Raw genomic sequence first — 23808 nt, 5'->3', positions numbered from 1 at the left:
AATCTTAAATACTCACCTCTTAAAATACCAGACATACTGCTGTGATGTTCCGAACAGGACCATACTTTTAGAAGCTGTTTCACAATTTTGTTTCTTTTATTTCTTCTTTCCTTTTTTTAAAGAATTGGCATTTGGGAAGCTTAGCAGAGGGCTAAAAGATAACATTCATATGAGTTGGACTCTCCATATTAGAATACATAGTAGTGACACAGTTACATGAAAGCAAACACTTTGTAAAGGGTTTTCTTTTCTGGTATTGGATTTTCTTTCTCTTTTTTAATCCCTTCTTGATATATAGTGCAATAGACTTGGGAATCTTTTTTTCATTTTATTTATGAATTTGTAGCTGATGATTAGAAAGTTTGGTTCTCCCAGCAATACTTGATGGTGCTTAAATTCTAGAAGAAAATGTTTTTAACAGTACTGTATGTTCCAGTTTATTGTTAATAGTTTTGTAACTGCAGGAAAGAAAACAGCTCTGTGTAGCCTTTTATTTACTACATGTAGTGGTACAGCATTATAGAATGTTAAACTTTTAAAAATTTTATATAAAAAAATTCTCTTATTTCCATTGTAGTTCTTTGATTTTACACCCCCCCACCCCCTGTTTTTTTAAAATTTATTTATTTTTTTAGTAATCTCTGTACCCACCGTGGGCCTGGAACTCATTACCTGGAGATCAGTTGCTCTTCCTAATGAGATAGCCAGGTGCTCCTACCCCACACTTTTTTTTTTTTTTTTTTTTTTAGATTTTTGCTTATTTATTGGACAGAGATCACAAGTAGGCAGAGAGGCAGGCAGAGAGAGAGAGAGAAGGATGCAGGCTTCCCGCTGAGCAGAGAGCCTGGCATGGGCTCCATCCCAGCCAGAACCCTGGGATCATGACCTGAGCCGAAGGCAGAGGCTCTAAACCACTGAGCCACCCAGGTGCCCCACCCCACACCTTTTAATTGTCTCTCCTGTTTGTCTAGGCGGTTCCTAATATGTATCCTCCCTCAATCCCAGCACATCCCCCCCCAATTCCCGCCATGAAATTCTGAATAGGATCTCCCATGTGGTGGATAGGAAAAAGGTGTTACTACACTGTGGTTGTCACAATAGAGCACAGTGGTGTAGAAATGATATATTGGTTTTCCTTTTAGTATTTCCATTAAGAATAGGGGGGGGCGTAACATCTACATGGCTAACTAGATATTTCACCTCTTTTCACATCTAACCTTTACAGGAATTTGAGATTGACAGTAGCAGTCCCATTTTAGTGTATGTAGTGCTCTCTTCTTTCTCCCTGTGGATTTCAGAGAACTTAGAAAATCTTTTAACTCCTTTATTTATTAACATGCTCAAACTTCATCACGTTTGAATGTGGAATTAGCTTAATAATAGTAGCAATATAGTCACAGAGTTGGGGAAAGGTATTATATTCAAAGAAGATTCAGAAGAATATACTTTTTGTTTTAAACATAAAATACATAATTTTTTCCTGATTTTGAATATAGTTTCTGTGAAAATGCTTACTGATATACAAATGTTGTTGCAAGTAAGCATATAATAGGGAATAATTCAGTAATGAATATTTTCCATTAAATCATGTATTGCAAAGTGCAAAAATAAAGGAATTTTGAGTTATAATATTAGGAACAATTAGAATGTTTACTTAGAGTGAATTTGGCTTTTAAAGGCCTGTTTAAAATATGAAATGCTTAGGTTTTATGGCTTGCTAATTCTCAGGTTTTAAAGACCTTCTAGTATTGGTTTGAAAATAGGAACATGCCAGAGATATTAGTGTTAAGGATATAGTTGTTATTTTTTAAGATTTTATTTTAAAATTATCCTAACAACCCAATGGATTGGGAGTTGCATGCTCTACCAACTGAGCCAGCCAAGCACCTTAAGTTAAGAATATAGATTTTTAATTTGCAAAGCACAGATGAGTTTCAGTCTGAAAATCTATGACCTTATGTAAGATATTTATGAGTCATGGTCAACATATGCAGCTGTCCCACTCCCACCTGTCATAATCTCAAAGATGACTGTGGCTTTTCCTTCCCTGTGTTCAAAGTCATTGTCAGAAGATCCTTTATGTGATAAATTCCTCTTACCATGAGTTCAATGAGATTGAGGTCTGAGAACTCAATGAGATTGAGGTCTGAGAATTGATATTTAAGTGCCCACTGTGCTAGAAAGCCATACTTTACAGTTAAGCATCATCATTGTGATGAGTTAATCCCATGAGTAATAATGTCAGTTCTGAAATGATGAAAGAAGATTTGTCCAAATTGGAATATAAGATTCCCTAAGAGTCTATGCTTGACCTGAGCATTTAACTCTAAAAATAATTATTATCATTACAAGTGCCATAGTTGTTGCTGCTTTAAGATGGTGGCATATCCTTGTTATGTTCTCACTTCAGTGAAAGGGGTCTCATATTGGTCTGCTTAAATTATGTTTTTAGGACCCCAGCTGAATGCAGCAGTATTATGTGAGCTGCATATCTGTGCTCTGTCCTTAAGAATGCCACTGTATGGTGGTCATTATGGTAAGGGTGTTGTTGTTGTTTTTGAAAAGAGGGAAAAGAATAGCAATGCATGACTCTTTCCTTAGAAAATTATAATTTAATTGGAGGGGGCACTTTGATAGTATATGAACTCTTAATACATGGCGAATAGAAGACTTATGCATTGGTTATGCTTAGGCAAAGTAACTGGAGGAGATGAATTTTACATGTATATTGGATTCTTTTAATTTTTAAGTACTGTAAAAAATAGTGTCAGTACCATTACTATACCTCAACAAATTAACACTTTCAGATAATCAAATATTAGTGGTCAAGTTTCTCCCCTCCTCCACCCAAGTTCTTTGTATAGCTTGTTGCATTACTATGTTTTTTTTTCCCCATCATGATCCATTTCTCTCGCTGCTCAGAAAAGGCAGAGTGGGTAGCTAAAGGATCAGATATGTAGGTGTGAGATGTGTCAGGAAGACTATCACAATTTAAATTTTGGATTTACCTTGGTTCATAAGTTCTGAGATGATTCTAGTACCTTTTATCATCTTTAGGATGCCTAAATTCTTAGTGTGTGGTTTTTTTTTTGGAGCGGGGGAGGGTTGTCCTTAGGACTTCTCAGTTAGTCAGATAGCTTAGTCTTTAAACTGTTCCAGGATGCGGACTTCCCAAAGTCCCTTTAACACCCAGGACATTTTCCTCCCATGTCTTGCCTCACGTCAAAAGTGAAATCCCATCTCTTCTTTACTCCATCTCCACTTTTATTTCCAGAGTGTGTATTTGTCTAACTACAGGGCTTTTTATAATCTTCCTGAAAGTATCTTGTAGTAGACATGGGATGGTGAACAGTAGAAAAGGTAGAGGGCATAATAAAAGTCTGTGAAATTTGTTTTTTATTTGTATGTTTTCCTTTTGTTTCTGGTTCAAGAAAGGGATTTTATGTGAAGCAGCTATAAAACACTGCATTTTTTTGTTTGTTTGTTTCATTTTCACCTATCAGGGAATCTGTCTCCTTTTCCTTTCCTTAGTCTTTCCTGTTTTAACTTTCTAGTGGGTGTTTTGGTTAATTGTATCCATCAAACTATCTTTTTTTGTTTCTACCTTGTGAAACTCCCTTAAAGATAAAGCATACTTAGTGTTGTAAAGGAAGGAACCCTTCACTAACCCCTCCCTGTGCCAGTGATTAAGGTGAGAATTTCTCAACCTCAGTACTATTGATATTTTGGGTCTGGATAATTGTTTGCTGTGAGGACCTGTCCTGTGCATTATATGATGTTTAGCAGTAATCCTGGCCTGTACCCACAAGGTGCCACTATTGTGACAACCAGAAATGTCTTCAGACTATCAGATGTCCTGTGGGGAACAAAATAGACCTTGGTTTAGAATCACCGATTTAGTTCCCATTACAAGGTCTTAAAAAAAAATTGTACTTTCTTTTCTAGAGATTACTGGGAGTAATATAGTAATAGTCTTTCCCACCAGCCTTTTAGTTTCATGAGGATAGTCACTATACATTTTCATTGCTTCATATCCTCAGTACATAGCTCAGTACCTTAATATATACTATGAGTCAAATAAAGATTTGTTTTTAAAGATTTTATTTATTTATTTGACAGAAATTACAAGTAGGCAGAGAGGCAGAGGGGGAAGCAGGCTCCCTTCTGAGCAGAGAGCAGGATGCGGGGCTAGATCCCAGGACCCTGAGATTGTAACCTCAGCTGAAGGCAGAGGCTTAACCCATTGAGCCACCCAGGCGCCCCAAAGATTTCTTGAACGAATAAATGGATGCTATACTTGGGATTGAATGACTTGGACCAAAGTAGTTAACATATCTGGACATTTGGCTTCCTCTATGTAAAGCAGATGATTGATTTTAGTTTATATTTAGGTTCCCTGTTAGAAGATTCTTTGATTAAATATAAAATTAATTTTGGGGAGGACTTAGTACATATAATGATTTTTTTTTTGAAAGTCATTTTATGGCACTCTAGGAGTCTAGGAGATCAGGTGGAAATTTTTAAATCAAAACTCTGATCTTTTTGTGATTTTCACTTACTAAGGAGGGAGAGTTGGGAGGGAAGTATTGCATTTAAAGGTTCCAGTTAGATTAAATCCATCCTAAGCTGCATTTTGTAATTATGCTATTCTCAGATTTTTTAAATTTACTGTTTTTCAGTTTAAAACCAAAAGTTATGGTTTTTTTTCTTACAGTATTTTAAAAACTTAGAAAACAAGGATAGTTGAGATTGATGATAATGATTTTTTAGACTCTGCTTTGAGAGTGTTATAGTCTTAATCATTCAAGATAAATACAAAAAATTTTTTGGCAAGACTGAAATAGCTCTATCATTTTATTCTAGGCTAGCATTGAGTAATTTTGATTGACATTTAGGGGACATCTGTATTCCCCAGTTTCCTAAATAGGCATATTTTATGATCACTTCTTTTTTTAGAAGTGTAGTTGGCTTAGAATTAGTGATGATATTACTGCTTGTATATGGAATTTCAGATATCTCTTTCTAGGGCCAGTTTTCCTGTTATTGGACAGCTTCTAACTCAGAATGGTATGAGGGAATGTAATCGACCTTGACCTTGAACTCTGGCTGAGCTCCTGAACTTGAGTGAGCTCATTTTATCTGGTTTTGTTTTCTCAACATCTTTCTCTACTCCTCTCTCTCAGGATTGTGCCTCTACTCCTGCTTGTACAGACTGCTTTTCCAGCAGCATGGACACAAGAAGCATAGTAAGATGATTATAATGCACATAAGGCAGGCCCTTTGGAAAATAATAGGTTTAAACTGGTAGTGAAATGATGTCTTGATTATATGGATAGTAATTGGGAAGCAGACTGAAGTTTGTCACTTCGAATATATTAGTAATCTTAAAGAGAACATGTAGGGAATAGTTGAATTTCTTCATAAAAAATAGATTAACCAAAAGTTACTGTGCTTAATAGTGAACGTTAGTCTACTCTTGTTGCGTTTACTTGCGTTCTGCTCCACATAATTTTCCTCTATTGTGGAAGGAATATAACATTACTATTTAACGTGAATAAATTGCAAGCCTATTAATTTATGGTTGGAAAGAAAATACATCTTATATTTTGAGGAAGTTCTTCAAACTATAAGATGACAGATCATTGACAGATATGCTGTAGGGATGGAGAAACAAAAAAAGACTAAATCAGAATTTTGGTTTTCTAATTATAGAGGAGCAGATTTTGATAGTGCTACTGTTATGAGGAATAAATGCCGATGAGAACTATTTCTATAGCCTGTAATTTTTTATCTGAGTTAATGCTATCTCAAGTTTAATGGTAAATGATACATTTGTGCTTTGATTTTAATTTTATGCATTTATTTGGTCTTCTAAATCTGCTTTACAAGAATTTCTGATACACCATATTTGAAACTTAGGGAAGGATATGTAAATGCATTCTGGTATCTGCTGTGGGTCAGGAATTACCTTAGTAACTTTGACATCACTACATTTAGTCAGAATGGGAAATAAAAGATATTAATGTTTTTTAAAGGTAGTTATGGCTATGAAGTTATTGTATGCCAAATTTGTTTTTAAAATACTTCTGCAACTCATTATAATTTATATAGGTTGATTTGAAAGATCTAGGTTTTCATTCTTTCATTCATTTCTTTATTCACTTAACCAATACTGCAGTGCTTACCGTATACCAGGGATTTTTCTTTCTGCTGGTATTCAGTGGGAAATATGACAAGGAGGCATACTCTCTTGGAGCTAATGCTCTTGTAATCTTTTTTTTTTTCTTTCACTTTATCAGTGCAGGGAGTGACCTTGCTGTGAGGCTGTGCGGGCATTACTGGCTGGAGTTGCTTTGCTGGGGTTTGGGCTGCTTGCAGCCCTTCTCTACAGGCGCGGTTCTGCCTGCTCTTCTCTCAGCATTTTGCCTTAGAGTCTGGAAGCTCTCTACTACCCAAAATAGAGATTGAGCAAGTAGACTTATTGAAACAAGAATGTGATCTCATGTTTTCAAGTATGGCAAAATAAGATGAGCTACATTAAGTTGTACTTTAAACCAAATTTTTTGTCCTGTATTAAAAAAAAAAATACTATCTGTTTTGGAATCATAATTGTTGCTGAAAGGTAACAGCTTTAAGAATGTTTCCTTTGGGGCACCTGGGTGGCTCAGTCGTTAAGCGTCTGCCTTCGGCTCAGGTCATGATCCCAGGATTCTGGGATCGAGCCCCGCATCAGGCTCCCGGCTTGGTGGGAAGCCTGCTTCTCCCTCTCTCACTCCCCCTGCTTGTGTTCCCTCTCTTGCTGTGTCTCTCTGTCAAATAAATAAATACAATATTTAAAAAAAAAAAAAAAAAGAATGTTTCCTTTTGTGAGATACTAATTAGTCTCCAGGTGCAAATGATTTTAAAAAAAGCTTTTCTTAAGTGGTGACCAAGCCTTTATGAATTTGAAAGAATATAAATATTTTTATTTTTAAAATGAACTTTTGCTTAAGTACATGATAAAATTTGGTCTCTTTCTTATAAACACTTTTTAAATTTGATTGGACTCCTGAGGGCTAATTTGAGTAGCTTGTGAGTGAAAGATGAAACACTTTGGATCATGTATCTTATATTAGTGTGTAGAATTTGGGAAATGGTTTAAGGATCTTTTTTATATTGGATCATAGCACCTAAAAGGTTTACTGGTACACCTGAAACTGATACAATGCTCCGTCAGTTATATTTTAATTAAAAAAATAAAAAATAAGTTGACCAAGCCCTAGTTAATGGCTTTTTAAAATTTAGTAAGATTCTTACACTATAAAATTTTACAGTAAAAAAATAGATGGGGTATTTGAATTTATTGAAATATTTGAAGTAAAAAAATGTTGAATAAGTTAAAATTTTTACAAACTAAAAGATATAGTGGATGTCTACTTTCTGTAATAGCTTTCTGTGATGAAAAATGTCTGGCTTATATTTTTGAAATATCAAACACTGTTTAAAGTGAGCCACTTTATAATATAGTGTTTTATATTCTGACCCTCTTTTCCCCACTCATGATGTTTCGGTAGAATTTTAGGATAAGCTTGTGAGAGGAGTAGGATAGGTGCTACCCTCTCTTTCCTGACTAGAAAACAGGCCACCACTATGATTTTACCAAAAAATTCTACTTTTAAGTATTAGAGTTGAGACTCAAAGGGACCCCAGGTCTCAACCTCTGGTGGTTTTTCTTACCCTTCTGTGTAAAGGAGAACTATCACTCATTTTTCACAATTCCTTTTTACTGGCATAGTGTCTTAATTATAAATTAGCTTTATTTTTTCACACTTTTGAACTTTAAAGCTTCAGATTTATAGATGTTAGGAGAATGATAAAGAATTTTATGTACACTTCATCCTGATTTCTCTACCTAATTATGTTGATTAACCATTTTTGGCTTTTTGCTTGTTCACTCCACCTAAACATGAACACATGAAAACTTTTTCTGGCATTATGATGGGAAATGCATTCATGATGCCTTTTATTTTTACTTTTAAATGACTTTTCTACAGTGATACTCTTATACATAGTTATGGTACAGTGATCAAAGTCAGGAAATTAACATTGGTATAATGCAGTTTGTCTGCAGATCTTATTCAGATTTCATTAATTATATCATTAATGTCCTTAATAGAGTAAATCCTACACCACATCTCACATTCATTCTTGTCTCTTTAGTATCCTTTAATCTGAAATAGTTGGTTATAACTCTTTCTTTATCTTTTATGACCTTTGATTATGTTTAATGATAATAGGTCAGTTATTTTTAGAATTCTTTCAGTATGGATTTGTCTTCTGTTGCTTCATGATTAGAATCAGGTTATGTGTTTTTGGCAGGAATACTCCAGAAGTGATACTGTGTTCCCAGGATGCACATGATGTCTAGTAATCCCATTAGTAGGGATGTTAACTATTTTTTGCAAGGTTTCTCCACTGTAAAGTACTGCTTTTCCCTTGGTAACAAGTATAATTCGGGGAGGTATTTTGAAACTAAGCACATACCTTGTTGCTTATCAAACTTTCTCCAGTTTAAGTATCCATTTAGTTCTTGCCTGAATCAGTACTAGGATGATTGCCAAAAGGTGATGTTCTTTGTCTGTCATTTATTGCGTTCTGTAAGAACTTTTCCTTCTTCCTGTTTATGTATGTATGTATGTATGCATGCATACCAGTATGAAGTCATGAATTCTTTTTAATTCATTGGAGGTTTTTGATGCAGATTGTCTCCATTTTGACCAGTCAGAGCTACTTCAGGCTGTCTTTTGTGTCCTTTTGATATGTGCTCTTTATCTTTTGAGTATTCTCTTACTTATGTGGTAAGACATTCCCACCCTAGCCTTGGAATCAGTCATTTCTCCAGGAAGCTCTGATCTGGTTTCTTCTTGTGGATACTTATTAATGGATTGAACTAGAATTTATATATATATACACATATATATACATGTAAATTTTTGTTTAACTGTCTGCCAGTCTTAAAAACCATGGGTTCGCCCTGATGTCTCCCAATTCCATTCCAACAACTGTAAGTTTCATTCTAGCCTTTCCTTTTTCCAATTCTGATTGTAATTCCTTTCTCTGATAGTGAGAAAACTAGTTTCTGTTATCGACAGTGTGTTTGCATATTACTTGCTCAAACCTAAAACACACAAAAAGTAGTTTTGGAATTGCTAAACCCTATGTCTATGAAAACAAACCTATTAACTAGAATTTAATATCTGTTTATAGGTTTTGTTTTGTTTTTTTTTGACCTGACAGTGTATAGTCAAAATGCTGTGTTCAAACATGGCTTGGTGAGTTTTTCCCTCTCAATGTAGTTCTGCTCTTTCTTTGAAATATGATTAGATTTGGGTTTTTTTTCTGTTTGTATTCCATTTTGTTTTTTTCTTCATTTTTGTTATGTAAAACATTAAACATAACATAACTTTAATCCTCCCTTTTTATTAGCTTCAGCATTCATAACCACTTATGCTATAGTTAAATTTTTTTTCTTAACATTCTTCAAATCTGATAACAAGCCAGAATTCAGAAGTTTAGCTATGGAGAGGGTTTTAGGTGAAAGATCTGTTTCTAATAGTGTACATTCAATTCATAGGTGAAAGGAAGTGTGCAAAACTTTTATTCTCTTGTGAATGGGATCTCCATTCACGGGGGCAATAATCTGTTTCTGTAGAGGACCAGATAGTGAATATTATAGGTTTTGTTAGCCACTTAAGGTCTCTTTCACATATTCTTGTTGGCCTTTCACAGTTCTTTTAAAATATAAAAAATGTTCTTGGCTTGAGAGCTTATGAAAATAGGCCATGGGCCATTTTTTGCTGGCTCCTGCTGCAAACTTTGAAACCTGAGAATTTGATTAATAACATGCTGCTTATAAGTCAAAATTATAATTGAGCAAGGAAATATATTCCTTACAGGCTTTATAATAAGCTTACCTGAATGTCCAAAACAGAAACTATTTAAAACCTGCCTTAGTGAAAATAATTCATTCAAAATTTTGAGCACCAAGTATAGACACTATTCTAGGCTCTAGAGATTCAACTGTACAAAACAGATTCCAAAAGAAAATGCAATCCCACCCAAAAACAACCTCTGCCCTCATGGAGTTTACATTCAGTTTTTGTGTATGGATGTGATGGGAAGTTCATATTTCTTGTTTTTCCTCATTTAGTGACATTTTAACTATTAAAAATTGTTTTCATGTTATTGCAAAACAAATGTTTTCTTGAAGACTTGGTAAAAAAAATGCAGCAAAGGGGCAAATTTTAAAAAGTTTGACTCATTGCTTCCCATGCCTTTTTTGTCAAGTGTGATTTTGAAAATAATTCTTAATCATGATGCTTTCAGCTAACTCACTGGATGATGACAAGTTAAACTTCATTAATTGGGACAGAGAACCTAGACTTAATTTGGTGGAAAATACATGTATGTTACAGAATCTTTAAAAAATGTTATTCAGAGATACAACAGTGATTGAGCTAGTCTTTTCTTTAAGGCTTTAATGAATAATAGAAGGAGAGTGATTCTTAAAATACTCTCCACAAAGTTGAGGACTGTGGTGAAAGCAGTTCTTAATGTAGTTTTCCTGAAACAGGGAAAAAGTTGGGGCACTTGGGTGCCAACTGGGTGGCACAGTTGGTTACGTGTCTGCCTTCAGCTCAGGTCATGATCCCAGGGTCCTGGGATCAAGCCCCACATTGGGTTCCCTTTTTAACATCTTTGAATTTTTTTACACCCAAGAAAAGTGGTTTTTATTTATATAGAAACTTCCTCTATATAAGTTTCCTCTATGAGTTTCCCAGATTCTTGTCTCTATTCTGTCAGAGAACTCACAACTTTTTTTAGAGGCCTACCTCTGCTTTGGTGGCTATTGTAAGAACAAGGGTTGTAACCAACTTAACTGAAGGGTATTGACATTTTAAAGGAGTTGGCCAGAGGCCTGCATTATCATTCCTTGTAGAAAATTCACCAATCAGTGCTTTTATTCATTTACAAAACCAGAGGATTAAGACATTTTAGGCCTCTTAGAGCTGTAATAGTTAAAGATTCCCGATAATTCTGGGAGGGCTTCCTTTATTTTGCTAGTCTTTCAGGATTGTTAGATAACTTACTCAATTTTAATTACAATTTTCCACTTCCTAGAATGTAATGATAGCCCCTGAAGGTTTTCATGTAATAGCAACTAGTGGTTGAAAAGAATGCTGCTGGGAAGTAGTTGCTGGTTGTTTGAGCTTTATTTTTTATGCATATTTGCCATCTATCAGGCGTTGTATTCTGCAGAGTGGTTACCGGCATTAATTAGATACCTGTGTTCTTTTTCTCCCCTCATACTCTTAATAGGGATGGGAATGGGAAAGTTTTACTACAAAGAGTTAGAAGGTAGGGTGATGAATAGTATGACACAAGAAGTAGTGATATAGCCTGTATATACTATATGTAAGCTCATCATGTATATCATGATGTACACAGAATGGGGAGGGAGATGTTACGTGAGGCAGAGAGTAAAGATCATTTAGAGGAAATGGTGACTTTGGGAAGGGGATGGAGTTGGGAGGAATGATGGAGAATTGGCCAAGGATCTTTTGATAAAAGGCCTTTTTACACTATATGTAAGACCTCATTTTTAGTCAGAAGAGAATGAAGATTCTGAAGGGTTTTAAAATTGTGTTTTAGAAAAATGAGTAGTATCTTTGGAGCAGGGCAGAGCAATGAGGGGATGAGATTGGGGGAAGGGAAGTTAAATTAGCACAGAGAAGATGGGCTCAGCTAGAGTAATAATAAGGAGAAGAAGGGATGAATGCAAGAGAAATTTATTAGTAATAGGGAGCTGGATATGAAGTTGAGGGTGGTGCCAGAGCTTTGGTTAAGTGATGAGGTAAATTAAATGGTATGGTATTAATTACTAAGGTGGGCAAATCCGAAGGAGCTAAAAACTTTAGAAAGATAATTTGGTGGGTTGGTTGGAGTGGAATCATTTTTAATAACCTGGAATAAAGGAAAGTTCATTAGTATGGAAGAACTAAAGTACCCATATCTCAATTACCCAAAGATACTTACTTTTACTGTTTTGCTGAATACAGTAGTGATTTTGTACATCGTGAGCCTTTGGGGTCTATGGAACATCAAGGTGGGAAATACCCAGCTGGGTATATAGGCACCTAAGGAGAATAGATAAAAGGTGAGGATTTAGGAAAGGATATAGTTGTCTAGGGAGATGATATAGAGAAAGAAGAGAAGCAGGCTTAGGACAAAACCTTGTAGAATATTTATGTTCCTCGTTGTGTGTGTGTGTGTGTGTGTGTGTGTGTGTGTGTAAAGATAAAGCTTTGACACTTTCTGTTTTGTTTGTGAATTTGAGGACACTTAAAAAGCAACTCTGCATGGAATATTCTTGGTGTTAAATTCTGCTTATACAATTATTGTTCTAAGCAATTTAAGTTGTAAATGGAATGATCTATGGGTAAAATTAAAGACTTAAATGTTGTTTGAGATTTTAGTAGAATTTAACGTTAAGCCTACACGTATGTTTCAGCGTTTTATTGGCTCCTCCTAGTCACCTAATTTTTTACCATAATTTTGCCTATAATAAACAACTTATTGTGAACATGGAATTGTGAATGTAAAGACTATATCATTTAGAATTAGAAACTATTTGAGAAATTTCAGCTAATGTGGCTTATGGGGATTTGTTATAGAGAGGACTTACAAATGAATTGTTCTTCCTTATTTTCATTTTGGCCATTTCATTATTAATAGTACTTCTAAAGTTAAAAGTCTGTAAAATTCATATTTAATTTTAATGTTTTACAGAAGATATAGGGAAGAACTGAAATTAAAAGAAGTTCGATTATTTGGAACCCAGGGAAAATTTAAACCGGAGTTATTTTTATATATATATGCATGTTTGTTTATAGATTTTGTTTTCTTGGTTAGAAAATCATTTCTCTTCTCTTTGACTTTAGAACAAGACTGTTATAGTCATTTTATACATTTGTAGCTATAGGCATAACTAAAGTGTATGGTTCTGTGATTGGGTTTCTTGTTAGCTTCCATGCTTAAACTCTATTTCCAGAAATTACAAATTTTAGACCTATAAGACCTGTGTAGTATATCATTTAACAGACTAATTTATGGGTGAGGAATTAAGACTGAGAGGTGATGAAACTTGGTTAGTATCGAAATCACATAGCAACCAGGTTAAAAGAAATTTCTGCCCTTTGTATCTCAGTTTAATGTAATTTTTATGTTTTCACTATCTTTTTAGTGAGATTTTGGTGGTATTTATGTGTGTTGGAGATAGAGGGGGAGTGGGAATAGGTAATTCTTAGTTGATTATTATCATTTCATGCTATACCTGGGTCAGGATAGGAGCAAGTTACTATATACTCCTGTTCCCCTGCCCATAAAATAAGGTACCATGGGAAAATGTGCACCCCTTGGCAAAGAAGTATTGTGCAGCAGCACCCCCCCACCCCCGCACTTAGCTGGCAGTTTTCTAGCGATTCAGCCCTCCTCAGAATAGTGAAAAAAGCCATTCAGTACAAAGTTCACATATCTTGCACCTTCTTTGTGGGAGAGGAGTGCAGTTACTCTATTAGCCTGTATCCTTAGCATGTTTCTAATTTTCACATTTTAGTAATAATGGCTGCTTTGTAATTACTTCCTTTTGATTGTCCCAGACTGCTCTTTACACGGCTCCTGGTTCATATATTTTAAAGCACGGCCAGGCTGCAAAATCACTAGAGTTGCTGCCGAGGTAAGATGTGAGAGATTACAGGTGACAAGGAGATAGTTTTATCATTTGTAAAATGGGATTACACAAGGTAACCTTCAGGGTCTCTTAAATATTAACCTTAATGAACAAGTTTTCTAATTTTTTTTTTTTTTTTTTTTTTTTAAGATTTTGAGAGAGAGCAGGAGAAGAGGGAGGGCCAGGGAGAGGGAGAAGCAGACCCCCGCTGTTCAGGTATCCCAACGTGGGCTCCATCCCAGGACCCGGAGATCATGACCTGAGCCCAAGGCAGACACTTAACCAACTGAGCCACCCAAGTGCCCCAAGAAAGATCGTTTAAAAGAAAAAAAGCTGAGGCTGAGAACACTTAGTGTCATTGTGGATCCTCTCTGTCCCCCTGGAAAAGTACATTCATATTACATACTTCAATAATGGATAAAAGGGAGATTTTGAATTACAAAGAGAGTACTAGATATATTCTTCGTTGGAGAAATATTCCCTAAGTTGGAGAAATTGTTGAACAAAACTTTTGACCACATGGTAACAAAATACCATGATGTATTTGATAGATTTTGGACCAGTATCATTATTGCTCAACATAAGAATTTCAGTGTTTTACTGAATCTAGCAAGAAAATCAATTTTAAACAGTTACTAGGAGTATAATTTTGTACTGGAATGTGTTAAGTATTTATTTTACATAGATGTATATACTTACTTTTTTAAAAATAGTTTATTTTACATGTGTATATATAGGTGTGTATAGAAAATTCTGGAAGGCAGCCTCCCTGTCTAACAGTGGTCATTTCTTAAGAAAGCCTTAGGTGGATAGTGTGCAGTGAATGAGAGCTTTCAGTATTTGGAATTTTTCACATTTATTACCTTTTTGGTTTTTTTTTTTTTTGTTTTTTTTTTTTTGTCATTTCCTTCAAACTGAAATAACTATGTTTCTTAGCTTTGGGAGAAAGATGGATCTGGTCTATTTTAATAGTATTTGAATTAAATATTTTTAGAGAAAGCTCACTTTCTCTAAAGTTTGGAAGGCTCTTAAACCTCATTGAGGATTGCTTAAAATTAATTTTTAAAAGAATTTTTTAGCTCTTATTTGGTCAGTGGATGTATAAGCTTGATAATGTTTTTTCTTTTGATTAAAGTCTTCTTGGTTATTAGTTAGGTTGATGCTGTTAAAGGGTATGTTTCCATAATCATCTGCCATCTTACTCTGACTCAGTTGTATATATGGTTGCTAGCTGGTGGGCTTTTTTGTTTTGTTTTTGGAAACAGTGGCTGGGTAGGTGGCAGAACTGGGTTTGAGACATGGTTCTGTAGTTTGAATTTAGTTAGTTCACTTACCCTAAGTTTATACATCTATAAAATGAGTATAGTGAATTTTAATATTATTGGGCCATTCTGAAGATAAAAGTGATGCAGCATTTATGATAGTACTTAATAATTGACAAAGTTGATGAAAGTAATCTTTCTTTCTCCTTTATCATGTTACTCTTTTTCCCTTTTTAAAAATCTATTTGTTACTCTTATTTCTGGAATGGTTTTACCCCAAGGCCTGGTAGGCTTTTGTTCTACTTATTCTCTGATACTTAGTCTTCAGTATTTATTCTTTATCTTTTCAACTATCTCTTCAGGAATGATATGTATTTTTGGGACTCAGTCTTGTAAGTTTTTAGGTACTTTGTGTCCATATGCACATGAAATTATATTGTCGTCACCTGAATCTAACTTGTCTTTCTTCCACAAACTTCTTTTAGACTCTTCTTTTTTTCCCCTCTCATTTTATATAAAAGGATATTTTATTTTATTTTTTTTTTTAAAGATTTTATTTATTTATTTGACAGACAGAGATCACAAGTAGGCGGAGAGGCAGGCAGAGAGAGAGGAAGGGAAGCAGGCTCCCTGCTGAGCAGAGAGCCCGGATGTGGGGATGTGGGGCTCGATCCCAGGACTCCGGGATCATGACCCGAGCTGAAGGCAGAGGCTTTAACCCACTGAGCCACCCAGGCACCCCTAAAAGGATATTTTAATTCTAGTCCTTAGGGACTATACAGACTACTTAGGATTTAGAAATGAGACTGTGCCAAATAATGGCCAAAGAAGAATCATCCACTCTATGTCTGGTCTTTGGTCTGGTCACCAGAAATATAATTTTATCAGCTATGATTCTTTTTTCTTTTCGCCTCACATTATTTTTTGTTTGTGTATTCACCATAGTCTGCTTTCCCTTCACATAAATCCAGGACCCCTTTTTCAGTTATTGATGTGTCACATCTCTGAGGCCTGGTCGGAATACTAATATTCTGTGCTATGTTGTTTTTCAACTGACATCACCCATTTGGTATGTTTTCACTTTCATTCATTGCTGGAGAAAGTACTGTGACAGGGTTTTTCCCTTTCACCAGTCTCATGATGGGGGTCCTGACCCCTATCTGAATCACACACGATTCAGAGATCTCTCAACAGCCAAGCTGCTAGATATTTCAGACTCAGTCTTACAAACTGATGGAAACACATATAATCCAGGTTTTCGAAACATGCCTTCTGTTTGCTTTTTCTTTTCTTTTCTTTTTTTTTTTAAGATTTTATTTATGTTATTTGACAGACAGAGATCACAAGTAGGCAGAGAGGCAGGCAGAGAGAGGGAGGAGGAAGCAGGCTCCCCACTGAGCAGAGAGCCCAATGTGGGGCTCTATCCCAGGACCCTGAGATCATGACCTGAGCCGAAGGCAGAGGCTTTAACCCACTGAGCCACCCAGGTGCCCTCTGTTTGCTTTTTCTGTGGTCTAATCTTTGGTCTTTCTTGGATGCTGTAGCCCAAACCTAGACTTCCTCTTTATATCAACAGTAAAATCATACTCCCAAACACTCAGACTTGAAAACTTGGAATTTTCCTAGGTGCCTCTTTCATTTACATCTTTTCAGTCATGAAATCCAGTGAGGGTTTTTGGTGGTTGTTGTTGTTGTTTTTATGGGTTTTGCATCCTTCCCTTCTCTTTTATTCTCAGTATTAAATAATAAAAATAAAGTATTCAGACTTTAGTCCAGGTCCTCATCACTTCCCTCTTGGTTTGTTATAGTTTCTTTTGACTTGGCTTTTATTTTACTATTCTCTGTTCTCTCAAGTTTATACAGTAGAACTAATCTTTTTTAGATTACTAGTTTTTACTCAGTCTCTTCAACAACTGTTTTACTTCAATCACTTTATACTTTGAAAAACATTTTAGATTATCTTTGTCTTCAACTGCAGATTTCTTAGCTATGAACTTAAACCTTTTAATACAAGACTGTGTTAGAAATAAAGTTATTTGTATTTAGAAGTAAACATAAAAGTGTGCTTGTCGTATATACATTGTGTCTATACAACAGTATGAAATGGGAACATTTACTATATACATGAAACTATGTATTACATATTCTCATCTACGGTTCTTGGTGTGTGTGTGAGTGTGTGTGTGTGTGTGTGTGTTTGTATGTATTTTTTGGTACTCAGTGACTCCCCAGTAGGAAAGCACAGCATTCTGTTGAGATTCTAATGTATTCCCATTAGGAAATAGACCTCTTCTCCAGTCCTCCTTAAAAATTGCTAGTTTTGTAAAGAGAGATTCATTGACGAGTGTGTTATGAGTGTAAGTAGTGTGGAAGTAGAATCAAAGCTGTAACAGGAATGCTCTCTTTTTTTCAGTCAGCCCATTTCACTTCCGTTTTCTTTATTAAACCTTTTCTCTTTTAGCAACTAGATGTACATTTCATTTGTTTGAATGTAGCATTTTTTATTCTGGCACTAAATTATGCCATGCGTTTTTGTTTTCATGAGGCAGAATCTTCAGGTTCTTATGGATCCCCCAAAATTTAAATACCACGTTAGTATATTATTCCTCTGTTAAATGCAAAGGAGAATATGAGAGAAGAGAAACAAATACCTCAAATTAGTGTCTCTGCAGAATTACCTGTGAGACCTTTGGGATCATTAGTGAATTGTCAAAGCTGACAATGGTAAATCTCAGAATGTTAAGAATCTACTATATTATAATAATGGTATGTCACTACCCTCCCCTTCTACCTCAGTAGATTGTTAAATATCTAGATGAAGTTCTTCAAGATGTTTTTGGTTGTTTGTTTTCTGAAGGGCTTAATACTGTGCATATCTACTGTAGGTAGTCAGTGAATGTTGGTTTGATTAGATTTAAATGATTGTTTAACTGTGACCTATTAATTGGTTGAATTTGGCTACTTTATCAAAATTTGAATCAGCATTTATTTGAATACATAATATGTGCAAGGAACTGTTTTGGGCATTGTGGAGGATATGAATAAAAGGATACTAATACTGGTACTTATTTACTGAGGGTTCACAGTATGTGAGGACAGTGTTTTCCAAAGTGGGTGGATGGATGGTGCAGTGGATAGCTAGGTAGGTAGGTAGGTAGGTCGAGAAATAGCACAGAAAACAAATTATGACATAATTTTACCTTGTGGTAAGACTGCTATGAAGTTGCAGGAGGATGTACGTGTACATCAGTAGGGGCAGGATGTGATTTCAGATGTGAAAGTTCATTCCCTTTTCCCATTTTTCTGATTGCAACTGGGAAAAAAATCTTGAGTTTTATACCACTAAGTCTTTTATATTTCTAGATATTCACTAATTGTCTTTAAAAAAAAAATGAACAAAGCAAAGATTGCCCTTTAGACTCAGCCTTTGACAAGAATTATCCAGGGAAATTTTAATGTTTTATTTTCCTTATAATTAATTTTAGTATTATCTTCTTCTTAAGACTGTGGGCTACAGCAGTGTCTCAGAAAAACTTTACAACCCACAATAAGAAATATAATTTTTGTGGACGCCTGGTTGGGTCAGTTGGTCAACTGTCTACCTTCAGCTTGGGTCATGATCCCAGGGTCTTGGAATCAAGTCCCATATTGGACTCCTTGCCCAGTGGGGAGCCTGCTCCTCCCGCTGCTCTGCCTGCTCTGTCTGCCCTTCCCTCTGCTTGTGCTCTCCCTCTCTCTCTGACAAGTAAAGTCTTGAAAAAAAAAAGTCCTTTTTTAAAAAATGATTTGTGTCATGATCTAGTAGTTACCTATGTAAATATAACAGGAACAAAAGTTTTAATCAAGATTAGTTAGTATATGCTTCATTATTTCCTTTTTTTTCTATTTTAATTGGACTAGGATTACCTTGAAAAAGTTTTCAGTTGATTAATTAGATTATGGTTTGAAAAAAATTGCATGAAATAGAGAAATGGATAGAACTTTTTTTAATTGTAAGAAAGTTATCTATGCCTAATTAAGTTGTTACAACAGATGTTTTTCTGAACATTTTTCTTGGTCTTATCTTTGCATTTAATTCTTATATTTATATACTGTATTATTGCAAATATTTTATATTTGTCACATAGCATATTAGAGATTTCCATAGTTCTACATTAGTAATGTATGTATCAGATTAAGTTTTTTTCTCTTAGTGTACCTTACTAATAAATCTCTCTTCTTGGACTTTTTTTTAACTGTTGCATGAAATGTTGTAAAAATTCCATTATTATGGCCTTTTACTTCTTAAAATATATAAAGGTCACTCATAATAATTTTATAGCTCTTGTATTGAGTACCATACTACCTTTTCCTTCCAGATACTGTATTTTCCAGTTCTAAAATTTCTAATTGTTTTTTTTTTGTAGTTTTCCTTTCTCTGATGAAAACTTCTGTTTTTTGCATTTATTACAAGAATTTGTTCCTTTACCTTATTGAGGATCATTATGATTTCTTTAGAAGTTTGTGATAATTCCAACATCAGCATCATCTTGGGGTTGGCATCTGTTGATTCTCCTTTTACTTGAGCAGTGTGGGCAGATCTTCCTGGTTTGGGAGGGTGTGTGTGTGTGTGTGTGTGCACGTGTGTGTGTGTGCACGTGTGTGTGTGTGTGTGTGTGTGTTTTGGTATATCAAGTAAGTTTGGCTTGTATATTGGAGGTTTTCAGTATTGAAGGATTTCATTAAAATCTTATTAAGAATATTGATTTATTTAGCAGACATTCATCTTGGTTGGGTTGAGGATGCAAGTTCTGTCTTGACTTTTTGTGTTGGTTCCAATGGCAGTTCACTTTTACAAACATTTGTTTTGCTGTTTTATATGTGCCCAGCACATGTGCCAATCAGGAACTAGTGGTTTACATAAATTTTAGTTCTCAAAGCCTCTTTGCTGGATTTCTTTGGGTCTGTTTCACATGGGCACAATTCCAGAATGAGCCCAAGACTTAAGTTAGTTCTTACACAGAATCAGGAGATCCTCTTCTCAGCTCTCTGTGGGATTCCTATACTTTTTCTAGATCCCATGGCATCCTTTTCTCTGTTCTTCTGGCCAAAAAGTCAGGTTTCTCTCCATTTTTAACTTTTAGAGTTGAAGTGGAGAAAAAATGGGGAATCCTCACCATACTTTTTGGATAGCAGGGGCCTCTTTTCCTTCTTCCTCTGTCTGGAAATTGCTGTTCTTTGGGGCTTTTTAGGTGCTGGCAGTGGTTGCCCTCCAACCTTAAGCAGGGCGTGGGAGAAATGGGAGAGGAGGAAGAAAAGGAGATTCTTCCTGGTGCCCACCGCAGTAGCGTGGAAGAGTCCTTTTACTTAGTCTTCTGGCTAGACAAAAGGGGTTTGTTTCCTCTGGTGTTTTTGCTTCTAGCACTGGCTGCAGAGTTTGATTCTGCATTCTCTGAAATCAAAACCTATCATAGAAGAGCACAAAACACTATGAAATTTACCTCAGTACCTGCACACAGTCCTCCCCACCCCCATCACTGGTTACTATTCTGCTTGTTTCCCATTGGCTTCTGTTTTTCTTTTCACAGTCTGCAGCTTTTTTTGTAGTCTGGTGCTTTTAGTTGTAATCAGTGTGGGGAGAGAGGCTGTAGTTGGCTTACTCCATCTTGGCTCACTGTAACTCCTATATACTGTTTTAAGAGTACTTTTTTATCCACTTTATTCCAAGAATTTGGAAGGGATACATAAATTTTTTGTATTGAATTAAAGACCATGTAAATAAGTTTTTGTACCCTAAATTTAATTCTTGAGGGAGAGCTGATGGTAGTTTTTCTTTGTTACTAACAGTTTTAAACAGTTTCTTTTGTTGCTAACAGTAAGTTAGATTCTAAAGTAAATGGGTTCCTTTTTATAAGTTTAACCAAAACTGCAATATTAACCTTAGACACCTGTCATGGTTGAGAAATAGAATGTTTTGCTTAGTAATATAAATGACTATTTATGTGAAAATACTTTAGCCCATAAGAGCGAATAGTAAAAAAAAGCATGTATATATTTATATTTGTCATAACAATTTTGTTAGCACTTTTATATATCAAATTCTGGCTTTCTTTTGTTTTCTTTTAAACTAGAGGATCTACCCCATCCCACCTGACCCACCAAAAGTTAAGTGTATAGGTTTGATCTTACTAGACAGATGATTATTACTTCAGATTTATAATTAAGAAAAAGGGCATCATTTTTCCTGGTAATGTCTTACACTTTTTTTTTTTTTTTTTTAAGATTTTCTTTATTTATTTGAGAGAGAGAGCACGCACAATTGGGGTAGGGGAAGAGGGAGAAGCAGACTCCTCATTGAGCAGGAAGCCCAAAGTGGGGCTGGATCCCAGGACCCTGAGATCATGACCTGAGCTGAAGGCAAACGCTTTACTGACTAAGCTACCCAAGTGTCCAACTTTTTTTTAAAAGGGTTTGGGATTTGAGATCCTGAGAAAGATGCCAGTTTTGCATAACCTTCACCAAATAATATATACTTTCATTATACTTAACTATACTCTGCAAACTGTTTATTAGAATATTCCCTATCTGCAAAAGCACACTCAGTTCCATGAAGGCAGAGTTGTCTGCCTCTTCTATTAGAGCCATGGTGCCTGGCACTAATGAATACTTAATTTTGCTCACTGATTTTTAGATGTTACAGCATTTCAGATTTTATGTGCTTTAGTGTTCCCAGTTACATACGGTTTATTTCAAAGATGCATTTGAAACTTTGTTTTGAAGTTGTTGTTGTTTTTTTTTTTTTTTTTTAAAGATTTTATTTATTTATTCGACAGAGAGATCACAAGTAGGCAGAGAGGCAGGCAGAGAGAGAGAGAGGAGGAAGCAGGCTCCCCACCAAGGAGAGAGCCCCATGCGGGGCTCCATCCCAGGACCCTGGGATCATGACTTGAGCCGAAGGCAGAGGCTTTAACCCTCTGAGGCACCCAGGCACCCCTGTTTTGAAGTTTTTATACTCTCACATTATTTAGTGTAAAATCAGGAGCTGTGCCTTCTTTAAAAGTGTGATCTGGGAGTCCTGGCAGAATATCTGTAACATATCTTTTTGGCTTTTGCTCTTTAAAAAATTCCGTGTGTTCGAGAATATTGCTACTTCAGTAGAAGTAACCCACACTCATTTATTAATTCAAACATTGTTTAACAAAGAAATTTACTTTAATAGAAAGTCACTATTGGTCACATTATTCTTTTAGAACATGCTTTTTCTTAATGTTGCTTTTAGTGTTGAATCTGCTACTATTAACTCTGTTACTGTTCTCTGGTCACATTCTGTCAAGTGTATCTGATTTTATGTTACAGTATTTAATATTGTGTATTGTATCCCAACCCAAAAATAATAGAAAAGGTCTTGCTATACAGAAAAGGAGAACTTGTATATTAGAGAGTGACAAATTTCAGATATAGGGAATACTTAGCTTTTGAGTTGTTGAAGTAAAATTTGTAATAAAATATATTGGTTTTCGGGAATTAGAGTTGGAGAATAATCTCTTTAAAATGATTATCAGTGAAAGAATTATCTTATTTACTTTTTATTCCTTTATGCAAAATACTGAATTTCTTTTTTTTAAGTTACTTAGGAAAAACAGATATTTAGAAAAATTTTAATTTTGACTTTGAATTATAAAAATACTTTTCAAAAAATATTTGCAAAAATTAAATTTATATAATCATTTACAGCTTTTTCTATTGTATTAGTTTTCTGTTGCTTTACAGCACATTGCCACAAACTTAGCTTATGGTTTAAAGCACCACAGATTTATTTTATAAATTCCATGGGTCACAACCTAAGCACTAGTTGGCTGCTTTTGCAGATGGGCTCACCAGGCGGAAATCAAGGTGTCCGCCATGCTGTGTGCTCTTATTTGAGACGTGGATTTCTCTTCTAAGCTCATTTAGGTTGTTGACTGAATACAGTTCCTTGCTATTATAGGGCTGAGGTCCCTGTTTCCTTTGTTGGCTGTGGTCTGGGCATTGCTCTCAGTTCCTACATAGTAGTCATGTGGCAGTGAGAGAGAGCTCGTTCTTTGGTGTCTCTTCTGATAAGGACACTAATCTTGTTGAGTCAGAACTGCATTCTTACAATCTCATTTAACTTTAATTACCTGCATGAAGTCTCTATTTCCAAATATAGTCACATTAGGGATTGGGGATTTAGTGTATGAATTTTGGAAGGAGTTACTGTGGAGGACCATTGTGGCAAGTAAAGCAAGATTGTACTGAAATACAGTTATTGTGTTTTTCAAAGTAACCTACGCATGCAATTTTTTTTAAGTACAAAAGAGATTTTATTGGAAGTTCTTCCTTCTCACATCATGATGGGTCCCCGAAAGAGGAAAATGTTTAAGTTCTTAACACTTCAGTGTTATGTTTCAACTGATGATATTAATTTCATATATCTAAGCAGTATTTTTGTAACACTGGTTTCTTGAATTGTCTTAGATATTTATTGACTTTTTGCAAGAATTGATGAGGCATTAGTTCACTTGTGCTGCCCTTGCTGTCTTTAATACCTTAATTTTGAGTGGTGGGACTCTGGAATTTAAGATAAGCCAAATTATTTTCCTCTGGCTGTATCTTCTGTGTTTACTGTGGCTTGTGATTTCCTCTTTGTGACATCATTTACTAATCCTCTTAATCATATTTGGGTTTGTTTTTTTGAAATTTGACATCTTGTCTGTGGATTTACTCCCTTCCTTATTCTGCTTACATTTTGAGTTCTTTTTACCTTTTTAAAATTTTATT

At 35.2% G+C, this 23808-nt stretch overlaps 1 protein-coding gene across 4 annotated transcripts in view; it reads left to right on the top strand.

Moving 5' to 3' along the window:
* Window positions 1–23808, top strand: part of LOC111158678 (SR-related CTD associated factor 8) — a 90301-nt gene that overhangs the window by 4652 nt on the left and 61841 nt on the right. For 2 of the 4 annotated variants that reach the window (XM_022520878.1, XM_022520880.1), the window contains one exon: window positions 5184–5246. The exons of the other annotated variants lie outside the window; for them this stretch is intronic. In XM_022520878.1, the coding sequence (XP_022376586.1) occupies window positions 5184–5246 (63 nt within the window). The remainder of the gene's footprint in view (window positions 1–5183; window positions 5247–23808) is intronic. 4 annotated transcript variants of the gene reach the window in all.

Source organism: Enhydra lutris, unplaced genomic scaffold, assembly GCF_002288905.1.
Source record: "Enhydra lutris kenyoni isolate GAN:26980312 unplaced genomic scaffold, ASM228890v2 scaffoldscaffold62, whole genome shotgun sequence".
Taxonomy (NCBI): Eukaryota; Metazoa; Chordata; class Mammalia; order Carnivora; family Mustelidae; genus Enhydra; species Enhydra lutris.
Note: the sequence above shows the minus strand (reverse complement) of the source record. Positions and strands in the feature narration are given on the sequence as shown.